Genomic DNA, 18,517 nt, shown 5'->3' on the forward strand with positions numbered 1-18,517 from the left:
CAGAACTGCCATTCGGTTGTTCCCCTTTCCCATTGGGTAGTACCGTGGTCCGTCTCGGGGGGCGGGCATGTATTGACTTTTGTGTTGTGTTTACTGGAGAAGATGGCGTGTCAATCACAAGAGTAAGTGCTTTGGATTGGACTACTGCCGAGAGTCCGGGGACCCGAGCCAAACTTTGTCCCCGAAATGGATTGTGGGTTCGTAGTCTCAAGCCTTGGTCCTTGGCTGGGGGAGGCTGCTAGCCGGGGAAGAGCTGAACTACATATCCCAGAGGCGCTCGCACAGCGCAGTCTTGATAGTAAACAAGAGTCATAGGGACACGTGTATCAGCTCGTTTGTTTTGGTGTCTGGGACAAAAGGGAGGGGGCGGAGGAAGGGAGTGTTTTAAAGCTTGGGCCTCTTCTCTTCCTCCGGGCCTCTGCTAACACTTACAGCGGCCCAAGCCTCTTGCAGTACCCAATCCGGGCCATAAACAGCCAGAGTTGCTCGCTGCTCACGAGTTTGGCAGGAGGCCAGGGTATTGTTTTAGTGCGAGGGGAAGGAGATGACTGCACCAGCGGAAGTACTGCAGGCTTGCGAGGGACTTGGTCACCCACAAATCACGGTCCCAGGCACGAAGGGGCCGAAAGTGATGCTGGGGGCTCCACTGGCAGTGGGAAGAACTAGAAGTCCTTTCTCCTGTGCCTTGCCTCACCACTCCCAGGACAGCAACTTGAGATTGCCTTGTCAGCTCTGTTCAGTTCACCTAAGATTTGTTGAGCGCCAGCTAAGAGCCAGGAAGAGTGAGGCTGGGGAATGGACTGTGAGGAAGCGAGAAGCTCCGGGTCTAGAGAATTTACAAAGCGGCAGTGGGAGCGGGGGCGGGCGTTTACGAAATTGAGGCAAGTTAAAGCGGTATTTTCCATGTTGATTGGTATGCTTGTTGGTTAACGTAATACAGAGGGGCATAATGTATGACGTAAACTGATTTAATTTGTGAATCATTATCAGTGAGTTTCTCTGGTGAGTTTTGTTAAACCTCTTCTCCTAGACGTTTTCTCATTGATGAAAGAAACTGTCTTTCCACTTCATTTCCACTAGGAGTTCCTCAAGTTACGAATTCTCTGACTCACCAGAGACGCTTCCCGGCTTTATAGTTACCTTCACTTTAAACATGGCTGTCCATTCAGTCGGCTGCATCTAGTCAATAATTGGTGTCTTTACCATTCACATTACAAAGACATTATTAAGCTCTTCCCCCCTTTGAACCTTTAGCGTTTAATCATTTAAATTGTGCTTTAGATTTTATAACTTTAGATCACATATATGCTTAGAATTAAGATGAGGAAAACCTACAGTAGTAAGAAATCTGTAAAAGCAAACTTTTGGACAGAGCCAGAAATCACAGCTAGTTATTTCTTTAAAACCTCCTGCATTTCTTGGATTTTCAAATATACCTGAAAGCCGCATAACAAATCAAGAAATCCAAAATAACCCCCCATATGTTGAAATCGAGTTTAAAATTCTTGAGGATTCCCCATTTGAATCCCTGAAGTGAAATTATGGATAAAGTAGTCCTCCCATGTGATCAAATATTTGCTTTCTATGTTCACAAATAGTAATAAAACATTCTATTTTTTATTAAAATAATTCAGAGGAGAGCCAACAGAATGCTTAATTCTTTCCCTGAGGAAAAAGGACAGGATTTGAATTTACCATCTTTCAGAAATTATTAGTGACTCAAAGAAATGAATGTCTCAGCTACTTTGTGTATGTTTTTCTTCCCTTTTTTTTTTTTTTTAAACAATGGAGGGTCATCGTGTACTAGAATTGAAAATATAAAATCTTTTTTCTTGACAAAAAAGAAAAATCTGTGAAGTTCACCTAATTATTTAAAATTGTTTTGAGATATTTTTGTCTAACTCCTTCTAGAAAACTAAAAAGCTTTTCTCTTAAAAAAAAAAAAAAAAGCTGGCAAGAGATTGAGATACTGCTTTACCCTCTCTAGTACACAGACTGTGAGATCTGCTTTCAGCTAAACCTTATTTTTAAAAGTTAAACTATTTTAAAGTTTTTACCAAAAGCCTTAGTGGTGATATTCTTTTATTGGGGAACACTGGAAATGGGAAAAAAAAATTCAACTTTAGATCCAGATATTGTACAATATATTACAAATAATAATTTATCCTTTAATAGCTCTATAAAGCCTTTTCCATTCATTCAGAAACATTTAGTTCCATTTTTTTACCATGGTGCCAATTATTGAGAATAAAAAGACAGAAAACATTTTTTGCATACTTTTTCTCATTTTTGTCCAAGTCTTTAATATGAGTTAAATTTAGATAGTTTAGTCACAACTGATTAAATACTAGTATTAGAATTCGCTACACCTTTAAGTGGACAATTAGTCCAATCTTCTGACTTCCCTGGGGGGCTAAATGACCACATTAGTACCTTATGTGTATTTAACAGGGACCTCATCATTAATTGAGTGACCAATAAAACTAGCCAACTTATAAGCCTGAAGAAAGATCAAAGTACAAAACTAGTAAGATCTCCTTGGAAATTTTTACATGTTCAAATTATACTCTCAGACTAAAACAGATATAATCACAGTTTTTAACTATCCTTCAGATGTTTCCATGATAAAATTGACATTAAAAAATCAGTTTCTTTAAATAACACCTCTTCTTGATTGGTACAGTCACAATTATCTATACACACATGTATACACATAAAATGTATGCAAAAATATGTCAAACTGTGAAATCAAAATGTCTTTCCAGCAGTTTGTGAAGTTACTTCTGTTATCTTAAATATCAAGTTCTAATTTGTTAGAGATAGTAAAAAACAAACAGAAGAAAAAAAACCGATAAATCCTATTTAGGAGTGAAATAATGTATTTCCCTGATTCCACCATATTTGACACACCAATGGCTGCTTTGTTGAACTAAATAGAAGTTCAAGTACATGCATTGCCTGATATTGAAAATAATCACTTTGAATTGTCAAAAGGTAAACAAATGAAATCACATGAACAAGTACTAGAGAAACACATGTATGGTCTAAGTAAGTACTTCTCAGAGTTTTCAGATAGCATCTTGCAAATTTAAACTCAAACAAATATCCTTCCATATACCTTACTATCCTTTAAAATGAGTTAATTTTCTAATTAGTTCAAAGTACTCAGGTAATTCAGGCAAGTTATAATGAAATCCACGGGAGCTGATGATGGCCATTTTAGAACTGAGTCATCTCCTGTTCCTGTAGTTCTTGATACAACTCAAGTTTAGATTTTGCTCCGATGACCAGAAAGCAAGACCTTTCTTCAGTGGCTGATAAGCTACTGTTTTAACACTATAACCACATTAGGAAGAAAAATCAACATAAGATGGAAGAATCAAAATGATTGTGTCTCTGGCTTGGGTAATTGCAGTATGTTGGGGAAGGGTGGTTATGCTGATGTTATTGACTAAGGGAATGCTGGAGAGGATAGCAGATTTGGGGACTGGGAGGAAGGAAAAGGATAGGTTCAGCCTCAGGTGATGAGCATCTGTGCAGGCAAGAAATCTGAGTCTAGAGGTCCTTAGGCAGCTGAATATATTCATCTGGCATTTAGGAAGGCCAAGTCTAGAGAAATAAACCTGAGTATCCTCAGGACATAGAGAGGACTACTCATTTTTTTATCCTAATTTTTCTCAAAAAGTTTTTATCAAGTCTAATTTGGTATAAATGAAAATGTATTTAGAGAAGGCAACAATTCTATTTAATCTCACTCTCAATGTATAAAATCAAGCTCAAATGACTATTCTCATGTCTTGCAAGTTTTCTAGAGATCATTACTGTTATCTGAACTATTTAACACAAATTCTCACATAATATTTTCTACTCCTTATTTGGTATCCTAGGCCCTTCTCTATGTTTAGTTGCTAGCAAAAAGTACCTCATTTTAAGTACAATTAAGTCGGATAAAGAGCAACTAAAATTGTAGGAATAGGGCCGGGCACGGTGGCTCACGCCTGTAATCCCAGCACTTTGGGAGGCCGAGGCGGGCAGATCACAAGGTCAAGAGATCGAAACCATCCTGGCCAAAATGGTGAAACCCCATCTCTACTAAAAATATAAAAATTAGCTGGGCGTGGTGGCACGCGCCTGTAGTCCCAGCTACTCGGGAGGCTGAGGTAGGAGAAACGCTTGAACCCGGGAGGTGGAGATTTCAGTGAACCGAGATCTCACCATTGCACTCCAGTCTGGCTGACAGAGCCAGACTCCGTCTCAAAAAAAAAAACTGTAGGAATAGTACACACATCGCTTTTTATCACACTGGGCTAAACTGAATATTATTGCTTACATTTGTCTCCCCTCCACATTTACATTCTCTCTTTCCTTATCAGTCCCCATCTCATGTGCTTTTGTCTGGTCCATAATAAGCAATCAAAAAAATACATACTTGTGAAACATGAAAAGTTAGGGGAGGCCGGGCGCGGTGGCTCACGCCTGTAATCCCAGCATTTTGGGAGGCCGAGACGGGCGGATCACAAGGTCAGGAGATCGAGACAATCCTGGCTAGCACAGTGAAACCCCATCTCTACTAAAAAACACACACACAAAAAAAACTAGCTGGGTGAGGTGGCGGGCGCCTGTAGTCCCAGCTACTCGGGAGGCTGAGGCAGGAGAATGGCGTAAACCCGGGAGGTGGAGCTTGTGGTGAGCTGAGATCCGGCCACTGCACTCCAGCCTGGGCGACAGAGCAAGACTCCGTCTCAAAAAAAAAAAAAAAGAGGGGAGACAAGCAGCATGAATTTTCTCATATACAGCATAGTGTAGCACTATATATAGGATGCTGGTCTGAATATTCGACTTTGTTGAATAACTTGCGTGCACTTTAACTGTCACTTCCTCAATGTAGTCATTGTTATTATTTGAGCCATCTTCCAGCTATGTTTATATGATAAGCACTATTATTCATTTTTGTTTCCCTCACAGTGTCAGTCACTGAAAGGCAAACAAAGTATTGGGTTGGTGCAAAAGTAATAGTGATATTTGCCATTTTTACCATTTAAAAAAAGGCAAAAACCACAATTACTTTTGCACCAACCTAATTAACACTTCAACTCCTTCCAGTTATACAGTATATAAGTAATAAAAATGTTGAGGATATTTAAGTTCAGCTTTAAAGAGCAATTAGGAGAAAATAGATTTGCCAAAGATGCCTTTATAGTGTGCACCTTTCTTAAAACTATTACTTGGCTTTTAAAAAATGTCATTTGTATATACTTCAAGAATGTAGTCATTATGTAAAGGAAGTACACTTGTATTAAATGTCAGCCCTTGGCCTAAGAGAGGTGATGAAGTTTCAGGGATGCAGAGTTTATTCTCTTGTTCCTCAGCAAGATCTAGGAAGGTTTCCAGTTAGGACCAAGATGGAAAACCAGTCATCAATAGCAACTTAAGATTTTAACTGGTCATATTTCCTGTTCATAAACTCATTCAAGGGTCTACTTTGTAACCTTTTTTTTCAAGTTAAATAGAAAATATTTAGGGTTTCATGTCTGAGTTGTTACAGTCAAGAGCCACAGAAAACTCTCCCTTGTGCCTGAAAAAAAGGTCATTTTCTGTTTTCCAGTGACAGTAAAAAATGCATTTATATGCTATAATGAATCAGTTATAATTGATTATAACTGATTCATTGTAATCAATTATAATGATTGACATGATTTAATGTATATACATTTTGTATTAGCATTTTTTATATTTGGAAAAATGATGAGACTCAGGCTATGGTTAAATCAAAATCTGGGAAAACCACCTCTTTGGTAGGTAGCATTCATTTTTGTGATGTAGACATTACCTCCCTATCAGATATCACCACATCTTCCTATATATGATACATACTTCTTCAGGATTTTCTAGGCAATTTTAGATTTATAAATTTGGAGCATAAAAAAGTAAAGAAAGACCCAGATCTGTCGGTCAAATCAAAAGTTTTCTTCTCAAAATAATCTTATTCTCTGCATTGGAAACTATATACCAATTTATATGCCAGGCTCATTAACATTATTTGGGAAAATATATGAGGCCATGAATTGGATGAGGAATCAACAGATCTCAATTTTCCACGAGTTCTGCCATCAACTCACAAAGTAAATGACTTTAGTGAAGTCACTGATTGTCCCTAGGTATACACATTGAACAACTCTATAGTCTATTCAGTCTATCCAGTTTTGCTGCCTTTAAAAGTATTCTAGAACAGGTAAGATTGTCTCAACTCATTCCAATTTTTCCTTTTTGTCAAAATTCTTTCTGATACCTGGCATCAGGCTGTACCAAACACTAAATTTTAGAAGATAGCATTCCTTATAAACTCTATTTCTCTTAGGTAGTAATTTTTTTTAATAGAATCCCCTGTTCAGCAATTTAACAAAGCTCTGCCTTAATCCAGATGTATGACTCACCTCTCGAGGCCTACACAGTATTAATTTTCCTTGAGAATGCCAAAGGTCATCTCATCCTTGTTACGTTTTTTGAGAAAGGAAAAATTCTATCAATATCTTTAAAGGTGCTTTGGAAAGGGAAAGAACACAGCATGTTTTTAAATCTTGCGTTTCAATAAAATAAAATCCAAAGTCCCTTGCTTCATGCCATTTCACTTGAATAATTTTTAAGCTTGTTTGTTTGTTTGCTTTATAGATGGAGTCTCGCTCTGTCGCCAGGCTGGAGTGCAGCGGCACAATCTCGGCTCACTCCAATTTCCGCCTCCCGGGTTCAAGCGATTCTCCTGCCTCAGCCTCCTAAGTAGCTGGGACATGCCACCACGCCCAGCTAATTTTTTTATTTTTAGTAAAGATGGGGTTTCACTATATTGGCCAGCATGGTCTCGATCTCTTGACCTCATGATCCTCCCGCCTCAGCCTCCCCAAAGTGCTGGGATTACAGGCATGAGCTACCGTGCCTGGCCTCTTTAAGCATTTTAAATGGCATTTAGCCAGAGTTTATAATACTAATCCTAATGGTAACACATATACATTCACCTAAGTTGTGTCACAGGTAATGTATATGTTAAAATATCTGCACTAATCCCTAGTTCATATGGATATGCAGAAAACAACACACACATACACACACATCTTTATTTAAAACAAGAGAAAGCACCGTCACTCTTGGGGAAAAAGTCCTCAACCCTTTCCTTAGCCCCACATGATACACAGGAGGCTCTGTCCTTGAACGGTCAACAGAGAATTCTCACACAGTAAGGAGTGTTGATTAGTAATTGAATAATGACATCCACAAGTCAAACTTGAGCTGTTTTAATTAGATAATTTTACACAAATTCCTAGTTAGCCAGATTTATTTGGTTATTCTAAGTGGCCAAATAAATCTGCAACACACCACAATTATTTCTCCCACACATGACGAATAGCTAATAATTTTAAAAACCTATTGCCATACAGAACCATACTTTCTTACTATGTTATGCCCTGGGGGTTAGCTTCCACATGCCACATTTCTATCATGCTTTTCAATGAATTATGCATTATGCAAGTCAGAAAAGTTTAAAGAAGCAAAAAAGTATGAAAAACAATAATTCATGTATTTTATTATAAAAGTGTGCTTTATTATAAGGAAAATTTAAATATAACCAACAATACTGAAAATAATGTAAGTGGCATTTATAGCCTTGGTCAAAGTTCTTTATTAAACAGGCATTTGCTGTTCCATGAATAGTTAACAATTAGTTTATGCAACAAAATAGATAACTTGAAAAAGTGAGTAAGAATACAGAATGATGAACCAGGAATCTGGAGTTCTTTTGTGTTTTTTCTTGTTTAACAGACACGGCTTTTAAAATAAAATCTGAAATATAAAACAAGTTATCTTCATGTAGAGAGCTCTCTTTTCCTACAAGAAGGTTTTGCAAAAATGTTAAACAGTGTTCTAAAAATGTGGCTGAAGTTATACTTTACATACTTTAACTTCTTATATATACATTATCCAATTAACATTCTAACCACATTTTCATATACAAGTGGGACCATAAACATTCTCTAATAAGACTACACTAGCACAGAGTAATTTTACCCATGTATATATATTCATTTGAAACCTGTTTCCCAAAATGAAATCGCTCATTTAAAAGCAAACAACTGGTTAGAATTAATGTCTCTAGATACTGGGTCATGGGGCCTAGAAATCATGTAAGAGTATATTGCTTTGGTTGAATATAATTAAATTCATCTTATCTGGCAGCATACTGAGCATATCAATGAACAATCAAAATCTAGTACATCTGAGTTAATCCTGCACTAATTTCAACTATGAGTGTACATTAAAGCAATGGCAAGGCCTAATGGTATATATGGTAAGGGCAGATATTCATTTTGTCTTTATATAGGGTTATGCTCATAAAAATTTGTTTCTATTACTCTAGAGGATGTTTCTAAGAATTAAAAACAAAAAAACAAACCATATTGGCTGCTGATCAATGAGACTGTAGGTTGGCAACCATCCTAAGGAAGAACAGAAACCCAAGGGAACAGATGTCTACAAAGGACTGTAATGTGTAGGCCTAGTGAAGAACAAAGAAATAAACTGTGAGCATGCTGATAAGGATCCCAAATTATTTTTAGGACAGGAGAGATTTTTTAGGTGTAAGATCTTAAAGAATATAAAACATGTCGGATCTTAAGTTTAAATCACTTTTTTAAAAAAAACTTTGTGACATTAAATGTCAAGATCAAATTTTTTTTTTTTTGAGACGGAGTCTCACTCTGTCGCCCAGGCTGGAGTACAGTGGCACGATCTCAGCTCACTGCAAGCTCCGCCTCCCAGGTTCACGCCATTCTCCTGCCTCAGCCTCCAGAGTAGCTGGGACTACAAGCGCCCACCACCATGCCCGGCTAATTTTTTTTTTTTTTTTTTTTTTTTTTTTTTTTTTGAGGCGGAGTCTCGCTCTGTCGCCCAGGCTGGAGTGCAGTGGCCGGATCTCAGCTCACTGCAAGCTCCGCCTCCCGGGTTCCCGCCATTCTCCTGCCTCAGCCTCCCGGCGTAGCTGGGACTACAGGCGCCGCCACCACGCCCGGCTAATTTTTTTTGTATTTTTAGTAGAGACGGGGTTTCACTGTGTTAGCCAGGATGGTCTCGATCTCCTGACCTCGTGATCCGCCCGTCTCGGCCTCCCAAAGTGCTGGGATTACAGGCTTGAGCCACCGCGCCCGGCCCACTGCCCGGCTAATTATTTTGTATTTTTAGTAGAGACGGGGTTTCACTGTGTTAGCCAGGATGGTCTCGATCTCCTGACCTCATGATCCGCCTGCCTCGGCCTCCCAAAGTGCTGGGATTACAGGCGTGAGCCACTGCACCCGGCCCAAATTTTTAAAGATATAGAATATGGAGAATTGCAAAATAAAAAGAGGAAGCAGATATATGCTTGATGAGGGAAAAATGCGTTAATGATCTCTCATCTAAAAGACTCTTTTCCTTATTATCATAATGACTAAATTGCCTGTCCATAAACCCACTGGAATATGTAGGTTACTGACATTATGCCAATGAAATCAAAATGTACTTTATTGCAAAAATATAAAAGTTTTTAAATTGCATATGATATTTTATACCATTTCACCAATAGGCCAAGGCCAGCACATAACTTATCAAGCTAGAAAACTTTAAAACAAAAATGATTAAAATGTTACTGTGTATAACGAGTTATAAAAAAAAAAAAATGTGATGCCATGCTGTGTAGCATGTTTAATTGCCAAGTGCCCTCTTACATGGGGATAGTCACTAATACCTCAGTCTGAGTAAGTAAAACACATATAGCCTATGATAACATCCTTTAATTATCTTCTTAAACACAGATACTTTCTATATATTACAATCATTTTAATAAACCTTTCAGTCATAATTTTGTGGAGTACAAAGTCATTTTATCAGTATGTTGATTTTTTTCTGAACTACTCTTTAGGAAGTGATGTTAAAGCCTATTGACTATTAAATCACTACTGTTTATTGATACGTTGTAAATGTAAAAAAAGGAAAAAACCTGAAATCACAGAAAATGCTTGGCATCTACACAAACACATTCTCAGTGGACTAACCACTACTGTGTAATTTTGTCACTATAGGTCTTGCTCCATACTTTTGCTTCATGCAGTGGGTTCAACAATATCCATGTTTGTTCCAAACAGGGCAACTAATTGTTCTTCATAGGTAGCGATGTTCCTTTTCATAATTTCCATGCAAGGTCCCAGAAGCCTTTCAAATGCTTGCACATCCATTGCTAAGAAAAGAGAAGATTTTTTTTTAATAACATTCTTTGCAAATCTGCAGCATTTCTAAGTCATTACAATTATTTCTAAGTCATATACAATATATTCCATATATATCAATAATGCAATGATATTTTAGGTAAATACTATAAAATACAAGAAAAAGCATAATGATAAAAATGTTCCACTTGAAAAAGGAAGCAGCCAGGGCCACACTCTGCAGTCCCTTGGCAATATGATGAGCAATGCTAAGTTGGTGGGAGGTTCCTGGTCCAAGCTGAGAAAAGAATGAGGGACTATCATGGAAAGACCTTAGAATTTTAAAAAATAAATGTGCTGTCTCCACCTTAGCAATGTGTACTCCTCAAAGATGGCACAGGAGTGTTTTCTATCCTGTGTTCCCTTCTCAGGGTTTAAAATGCCATGTTGTGAAGGCCAGGTGTTAACTTTTGTAATTTTTGCTCCCCATACAAATTTGGATCCCTATGCAATCCAAAAATGGCAGCTGACATAATGCTTCTGTTTACTTCTATAAGTACATGCTAGATATCACTTTGCTTGCCTGTCTCCTGGATCTTAAAACTGGATTCATAATATATAGATAGAAAATATGACATACTCTACATATAAAAGTACAAATTAAAATATATCTTCTTCGCCTTTTAAATTAGCAAAGATAAAAAAAGGCAATGTTGACAAGAATAGGGTGAATGGGCATTATGGCACTGCTAGTAGCATGTAAATTAGTACAAATAAAAGTAATCTGGCAAATATGTGTCAAAAGTTAATTTTTTAAAAGCCCACTCCTGAAAACCATTTCTAAGGAAAACTCCTATAATACAGAAAAGCCTTCTATGCACAAAAAAATTGGTCCCCACCAAAACGTTGGAGCCAAAACCTTCAAAGTATTTACCAGTGAGGAATGATTAATTTATCATGTATATATTTACCTAAAAGAATTTTAAAATTTGGTGTAACAGAATAAGAACATTCCTAAGCATAGTGAACTTTAAAAGTTATTTGGAAAACTGTTTAACAACTGGAAGCCCACACAAATAAAAAGGACAAGAAGAAATTATAATAGCAGAAATCACTGAGTGGCAGTGGTATGTTTTTTCCTACATTTTCTGTATCTCAGGTTTTCTTTGATGTGAATGTAATAATCTATTATTGAAAAAAATTAACAGAATTTCACTCACCTCACCTTTACTCTTTCTAATAGCTCTACTTAGGGAAATTACCTGTCAGTTTCTAATTGTCTTCTCTTCCGTCCAAATTTAACACTTGATTAATATTATACTTATTTAAAACCTTTTAAAGAATGACTTCTCTAAGAAGTTAATTCTAAGGATCCTTGCAAATCTTGAAAACATTAAAACTAAGTTTATTCTATTGAATTATGGATGAAAAGCACAGAGAGGGTAATTACTGTGGGATCAATTTTCTTAAAATATTCACCATATTGCCACCTCCTGAACTATATTTTCTTATCAAAGTAAGTGATTTCTCAGATATATAATCTCAGATATACAGAGATGTCTGCACCTGAAGACGGCATTTCTGCCAAGCTACTCTGGTAAAATAGTAATAACGACTGAACAGCAAAGAACATTTGACTGTGCTTTGACAAACGTGAACCTTTGTTTCCCAGTACTCTAATGAGTAAGGATTCTCCCAGCATCTCAGCATTCCCTGCAGATCTTAATAATGGACTTTATAAAAATAGTACCTTAGCCTTCTCTTTTGAGGAGCATAGCACATGTTGCTTATTTGAGAGATTCCATATAAAACGTGGTACTTGGAATTCTTATTTTAATGACAAATATGAGATGTTATTTCATATATACACAAACGAGCAAAATGTACCTGGATGTAAAAATTTCAAAGAAAAAATGGCTTCCACAAATTAATTTTGTAAGGCAACGAGTCCTAATCTTGTTACCTTTTGTGGGGACCACAAAACCTGTGAACCCAATAAAATGATTCATTCAACATGAATACATAAAATGCAGACATAAGTTCAACCAGGAGAAGCACGCCCACTGTTGCAATCCCTACCTAAACATTTGACAGTCCCGATGGCGTGCGCAGAAGCTGCTCGAGGTTTGTTAGTTACCAGGGCAAGCTCTCCAAAGTACTGTCCCCGCGAACATCGAGCGATTTCTACTGCACCATTCTCTTCCACTTCTGATTTACCCTGACAAGGCAATTAAAAAGATGAGCTTTTCCTCAGCTTATGAAAAATAAAATTAACCTCAGTCTAAACATCAAAAAGTAAATCTGTTGTGTTCCTTGCTAATAGTATGTAGGCTTTGAGGACTTACAATGCTTACCTTTCTTTTCATAGTAATTTTCACTTCTCCAGATTCTACAATGAAAAAAGAATCAGCCGAATCTCCCTATCAGAATAACAAAAATAGACGGTGAAAATGCAAATTAACTGACAACAATCTTGTTACCTTTCATATCCCTAAAATTGATCCAACCCCAAAGTACAGATATTGACCTGAAAAGTGAACTCCCATGGGAACAGGCTATCTCAGTTTCTAAATCAAGAGGTTTTTTTTTTTTTGAGACAGAGTCTCGCTCTGTCGCCCAGGCTGAAGCAAGCTCCATCTCTCGGGTTCACACCATTCTCCTGCCTCAGCCTCCCGAGTAGCTGGGACTACAGGCACCCGCCACCACACTCGGCTACTTTATTTGTATTTTTAGTAGAGACGGGGTTTCACTGTGTTAGCCAGGATAGTCTCAATCTCTTGACCTCGTGATCTGCCTGCCTCGGCCTCCCAAAGTGCTGAGATTACAAGCATGAGCTACTGCGCCCGGCCCTAAATCAAGAGGTTTTGATGGACAATTATGTAGTAATGATTTCATTTGTAAAATTATTTGAAATAATACTCTTTTCCCCTCAAGATGGAGTCTTGCTCTGTCACCCAGGCTGGAGTGCAGTGGTGTAATCTCAGCTCACTGCAGCCTCCACCTCCTGGATTTGGGTGACTCTCCTGCCTCACCCTCCCAAGTAGCTGGGATGACAAGCGTGTGCTACCACACCCAGCTAATTTTTTTCCCCTTTTTTAAAAATTTTACTTTCAATTCCAGGATACATGTGCAGAACATGCAGGTCTGTTACACAGGTATACATGTGCCATGGCGGTTTGCTGTACCTATCAACCTGTCATTTGGTTTTAAGGCCAGCCCCGCATGAATTAGGTATCTGTCCTAATACTCTCCCTACCTTCACTCCCCACCCCGTGACAGACCACAGTGTGTGATGTTCCCCTCCCTGTTTCCATGTGTTCTCATTGCTCAGCTGCCACCTGTGAGTGAGAACATTCAGTGTTTGGTTTTCTATTCCTGTGTTAGTTTGCTGAGAATGATGGCTTCCATTTTCATGCATGTCCCTGCAAAGGATCACATTCCTTTTTATGGCTGCACAGTATTCCATGGTGTATACGTACCACATTTTCTTTATCCAGCCTATCACTGATGGGCATTTGAGTTGGTTCCGTATCTTTGCTATTGTAAATAGTGCTGCAATAAACATACGTGTGCATGTGTCTTTATAGCACAATGATTTATATTCCTTTGGGTATATACCCAGTAATGGGATTTGTGGGTCAAATGGTATTTCTGCCATCAAAAAGTGGGCAAAAGATATGAACAGACACTTCTCAAATGAAGACATTTATGTGGCCAAAAAACATATGAAAAAAAGCTCAACATCACTGATCATTAGAGAAATGCAAATCAAAACCATAATGAGATACCATCTCACACCAGTCAGAATGGCAATTATTAAAAAGTCAAGCAACAATAGATGCTGGTGAGGCTGTGGAGAAATAGGAACGCTTTTGCACTGTTGGTGGGAATGCAGATTGGTTCAACCATTTTGCAGGACAGTGTGGCAATTCCTCAGGGATCTAGAACCCGTTATTTATTTATTTATTTTGTATTTTTATTAGAGATGGGGTTTCACCATGTTGGTCAGGTTGGTCTCGAACTCCTGACCTCAATGTGATCCACCTGCCTCAGCCTCCCAAAGTGCCGGGATTACAGGCATGAGCCACTGTGCTTGGCCCTGAAATAATATATTCTCTACCACCGTATTTCTGCTAAAAACCAAGAAAATGTGACAAATAACACTGGGGTAAGAATTTCACCCAAATTTCAGCCTAGATAACAGCATACATAGTTGGAAATGGCAACACTGCTGTGTATGCCAGCAGCATCCCCTTAGTTGGCAGAAACATATCTGCAGATCCTGAGCTCCTTAGGAAGTGCCAAGACGTGCACCCTGCGTCATCCTAACATTGCAAGCATTGGCGTGGTGACCCAAGATAACCCGTCAACTTGCAAAGAGCAGAAAGCACCCAGATGGAGCCGGAAGCAGCAGATGTGAGCCTTGACATTTTCACTACAGTCAACTGAGGACCAAACTCTGACATGCTAGCCTACTGACATTCCATTTCAAGGCACTGGAAGGACTTCTAAAAGAGAAGTGTTGCTATTTCTACCCATATATCTGTTCTTTCTTGTTTCTGTTTCTTAATGAACTCTGCCTTGACATCCAGTGATGCAGTCTGAATTAAACAATACAATATGGAAGATAATAATACAGACACTGACTTTTCTAAGACTCTCAAAGTGATTCTGGAGAAATTTAAAATATTTCAAAATTCTTTAATACAAATTCAAGAAGTTTAGCATCTGATTCTATCACAAAAATAAATGTTGAATTTAGATTTTTAGAATATAGCGTGTATATATGTATATTTATAAATGCTTAAAAGACAACAAATATGTAAAAATATCCTTAATAAACCCTAAGTATAGCATATGTCCTTTCCCTTATTTTTATATCAGGTTTTCATAAAAGCTTCATATTAAGTTTTTGAGTGTTCTGAATCATAATAAGTCTATTAACTGCTGAGTAATTTTTAACTATTTTTAAAGCATGCCCTAAGAACTGATGAAAACTGAATACGGTCTGTGAATTATGCCAATGTCATTTTCCTAGTTTTGATATTGTTATTAATAGTGATGCAAGATGCATTAGGTGAAACTGGTACACGGGACCTCTCAAAACTATTTTTGCGACTTCCTGTGAATCTATAATTATTTTAAAATAAAAACCTTTAAAAATCATTTAAAACATGCTCTGTGCTTTGTTATTTACCAATTTATATAGTAGAACTTTATTTGACTCCATTTCTTCCCAATCCCTGACTGCTGTAACACACACACACACGCAGCAATGGGAGAGGGGTGCTGATTGAAAGATTTACTTATGCATTTGTCTTCTAAAATAATTATCTTTTTCTCAATCTCAAAGACCTTGAATCTTGTTTCCCATATAAAGGAAGAGACTGCATTTCAGATAAAGAGCACAAAATAGTATAAGGTTGTGATACAAAAATTACAGTATCTATTAAAAATCCATTTTAATCATTTGCTCAGTGCTTCACAAATATAACTAGGAAACAAGGTACTATCATCTGCATGCTTCACCTATGAACAGTCTTCACAAATTCTACTTTTAGTAGCCCTACTCCAACCCAGGTATCTAATATTATTGGTTCCAGTTGGGATGTGAGAAAAGTATTAGGGATTATATAGCATGTTGACCCACATGTAGTGCTTGGAAGCCAAAACATTATATGTTGCAGTGTGTTCCCTTCTTGGTGACTTTTATCAAGGAGCAGCCTCAGGAAGTTTCATCATGAAATGATCACGCAAAACTCTACAGAATTTTCCAGTGTACTTTCTGGGTCCTCATGGAAGATTCACCTGTTTTTTCCTCTTATAAATGACTACAATGATGCAGAAAATCATTTGATGGTTTAATACATATTCATTAAGAGTTAATTACATAAAAATATTCAATAGCGTAGTAACTATAAATGAAACCATTTTTAACAGGTTATTTGGTAGAAGTAATATTTATTTAACCCATCACTGCATACTAGTTTTAGAAACATGAAAAGTTTATCAAGATCTACAACTACACAAACCTTTTGGAAAATAACCCTAAACTGAATTAGATTTCAAAATATCATACCTGAGCAATGATTTGTTCTCCATCGTTGTATACTTTGGTGCCTATCACATCTACTACTTTCAGGCGTTCAGAAAACTACAAAGAAAGAAAGACAATATTAAATAGAAACAAATTAACTGGGTAAGCTGATCTATTTAAGAAGTAAAAAACTGGTAGCCTACAGGACAAATAAATTGAGCAGTGTGTAGGTTGTTATGTGTTTGTTGTATTATCAGTCAGCATTTTAAAATAAATTTTTCATAAAAATTGGATCTCCAGCTTCTCTTGAAAAATCAGCATCACATAACCCATATTTCCACATGGCAACAATAACACTATGGTGGGATAGCAGCTGTTTCTTTAATGAAATACATGTTCTCCAATCTGCCAAAGTCCCTTCCTGGCTTGGTTTTCTTCTCTGTGTTACCTGCCTAGCTTTGAAGGCACTGGATTTCCAATCCCTGACCTACTTTTATTTAAAGAAATATGCTGCTGGAAAAGATCAGCTGTCTACCACGCACTATGTGATATGGACAAAACTTCTACCAGGCGTAAGCTGATAATCCAACAGAGACATTCAAAAGGAGAAGCACAGCTGTTTTGACACTTGCCATTTTACAAGACGTTGTGGGTACATATATATGCCTGTCTTTAATTACTCTCAAAATATTTCAAATATGACAGTGAAATAGAAAAGCATTTAATTTAATGATAAAGTATGGAAAATGAAGCTGAATTTTTAGAGTAACAACAACCTATTCTCTCTCGTTAAGTCGTTACCTTCAAAGATAAAAACCTAAGAGCTGGTCTCATTGAGACGACATCTGGGCTAAGAAATGAAGGAGCCCTGCGGCCGTGGAGGAAGGCATTCCACACAGAGAGCAAGTATGAAGACCCTGAAGTGGGTGTGGGACAGGTGTGTTTGAGAAGTGGCAAGAAGCTGATGTGTCTACAGAGAGATGATGAATGTGGAGCAGTAGGAAATGAGGTTGGGGAAAATGGGCAGGGGAATGGGACAGACTGTGCAGAGCCTTAGAGGCCATGTGAGGAGGAGCTTAAACAGAGCAGGGCCACAACCAGGGATTTTAGAAGATTATTCTGCAATTAACCAGGCAAGAGGTGATGGTGGTTCAGATAAGTCAGTGCTAACTCGAAGGTTTCTGGCCTGAGACACTGGAAGGATATGTTACCATCTGCAGGGAGAGAGAAAAGGAGTAGATTTGGGACATACTAGGTCTGAGAGGTCTATTAGACATCTGAGAGGAGATCTTGTATTTGCAGTTGGATAAGTAAGTCTGACCTTCAAGGGAAGGGCCTTGCCCAGTGACACCAATTTTAAGAAGCATCAATATATGGACAGTACAGATGGTCCCTGACTTACAATGGCTCAATTAATTATTTTTCAACCTTACAGTTGTTTGAAAGCGATAGAAACTATACTTCTAATTTTGAGTTTCAATCTTCTCCCAGGTGATATGCAGTACAATGCCAGGCAGACAGCCACAACACCCAGCCAGCCTCACCACAATGAGATGAACCCATGCTCTCCAGTGCACTGTGCTGCCAGGTGACTGTTCCCAACTATAGGCTGATGTGAGTGTCCTAAGCATAGGCTGAGCTAGAATGTTCCATAGTTTACGTGTATTAAATACATTTTCTATTTATGATATTTTCAACTCACAATAGGTTTATTCATAAGATAACCCCAGCGTAAGTCAAGGGACATCTGTATTTAAGGCCATGGGATCTGACATGTTCACCAAGTGAGTAAGTGTATCCTGAAAAGGGAAGAGGCCAAGGACAGAGGCCTGGAATGCCAGTTTTAAGAGGAGAAGAAAAGAGGAATAAACAGCAAAGATGACTGAGAGGAAGAGGCCAGAGAGGACATCTTCTATCTAGAGAACGCCTCCCTGTAAAGTTACAACTAGTGGCTCTTGCCTACATCTATGTGATTGTATGACGTCTGCTATTAGATAAAGACCACATATACATGTGCTATAGATGCGGGGTAGGAATGCAATTATACAAAACAACTTTCAAATAACAAAACAAATGCAATTATAGATAGCAGAAGAAACAATGAGTTATAAAAACTAGCATTACCACTTAATCTCTTCAAATAAAAACATGGATAAATTTTTTTTATTCAAGGAAATTTTTCTATAGAACTAAATATTCCTAGCAAAACAGAAACTTTTAAAGCAAAATAAAATAAAAGTATAAACATGCACTT

General features: G+C 37.7%; 1 protein-coding gene and 1 long non-coding RNA gene across 2 annotated transcripts in view; one reads left to right on the forward strand and one right to left on the reverse strand.

Annotated features, from left to right (window-relative positions):
• The first annotated feature begins 69 nt into the window (after positions 1 to 69).
• LOC126949833 (uncharacterized) lies at positions 70 to 18,460 on the forward strand. The gene is made up of 3 exons (XR_007723971.1): positions 70 to 122; positions 17,058 to 17,169; positions 17,755 to 18,460. It is a non-coding gene; the product is annotated as an uncharacterized LOC126949833 (long non-coding RNA).
• Positions 9,212 to 18,517, reverse strand: part of PRKAR2B (protein kinase cAMP-dependent type II regulatory subunit beta) — a 118,540-nt gene continuing 109,234 nt past the window's right edge. Inside the window, exons 8-11 of the mRNA XM_050785216.1 lie at positions 16,306 to 16,380; positions 12,581 to 12,646; positions 12,306 to 12,444; positions 9,212 to 10,258 (exon numbers count right to left, since the gene is read on the reverse strand). Of these exons, the coding sequence (XP_050641173.1) occupies positions 10,125 to 10,258; positions 12,306 to 12,444; positions 12,581 to 12,646; positions 16,306 to 16,380 (414 nt within the window). The 3' untranslated portion in view covers positions 9,212 to 10,124. The remainder of the gene's footprint in view (positions 10,259 to 12,305; positions 12,445 to 12,580; positions 12,647 to 16,305; positions 16,381 to 18,517) is intronic.

Source organism: Macaca thibetana, chromosome 3 (genome assembly GCF_024542745.1).
Source record: "Macaca thibetana thibetana isolate TM-01 chromosome 3, ASM2454274v1, whole genome shotgun sequence".
NCBI lineage: Eukaryota > Metazoa > Chordata > Mammalia > Primates > Cercopithecidae > Macaca > Macaca thibetana.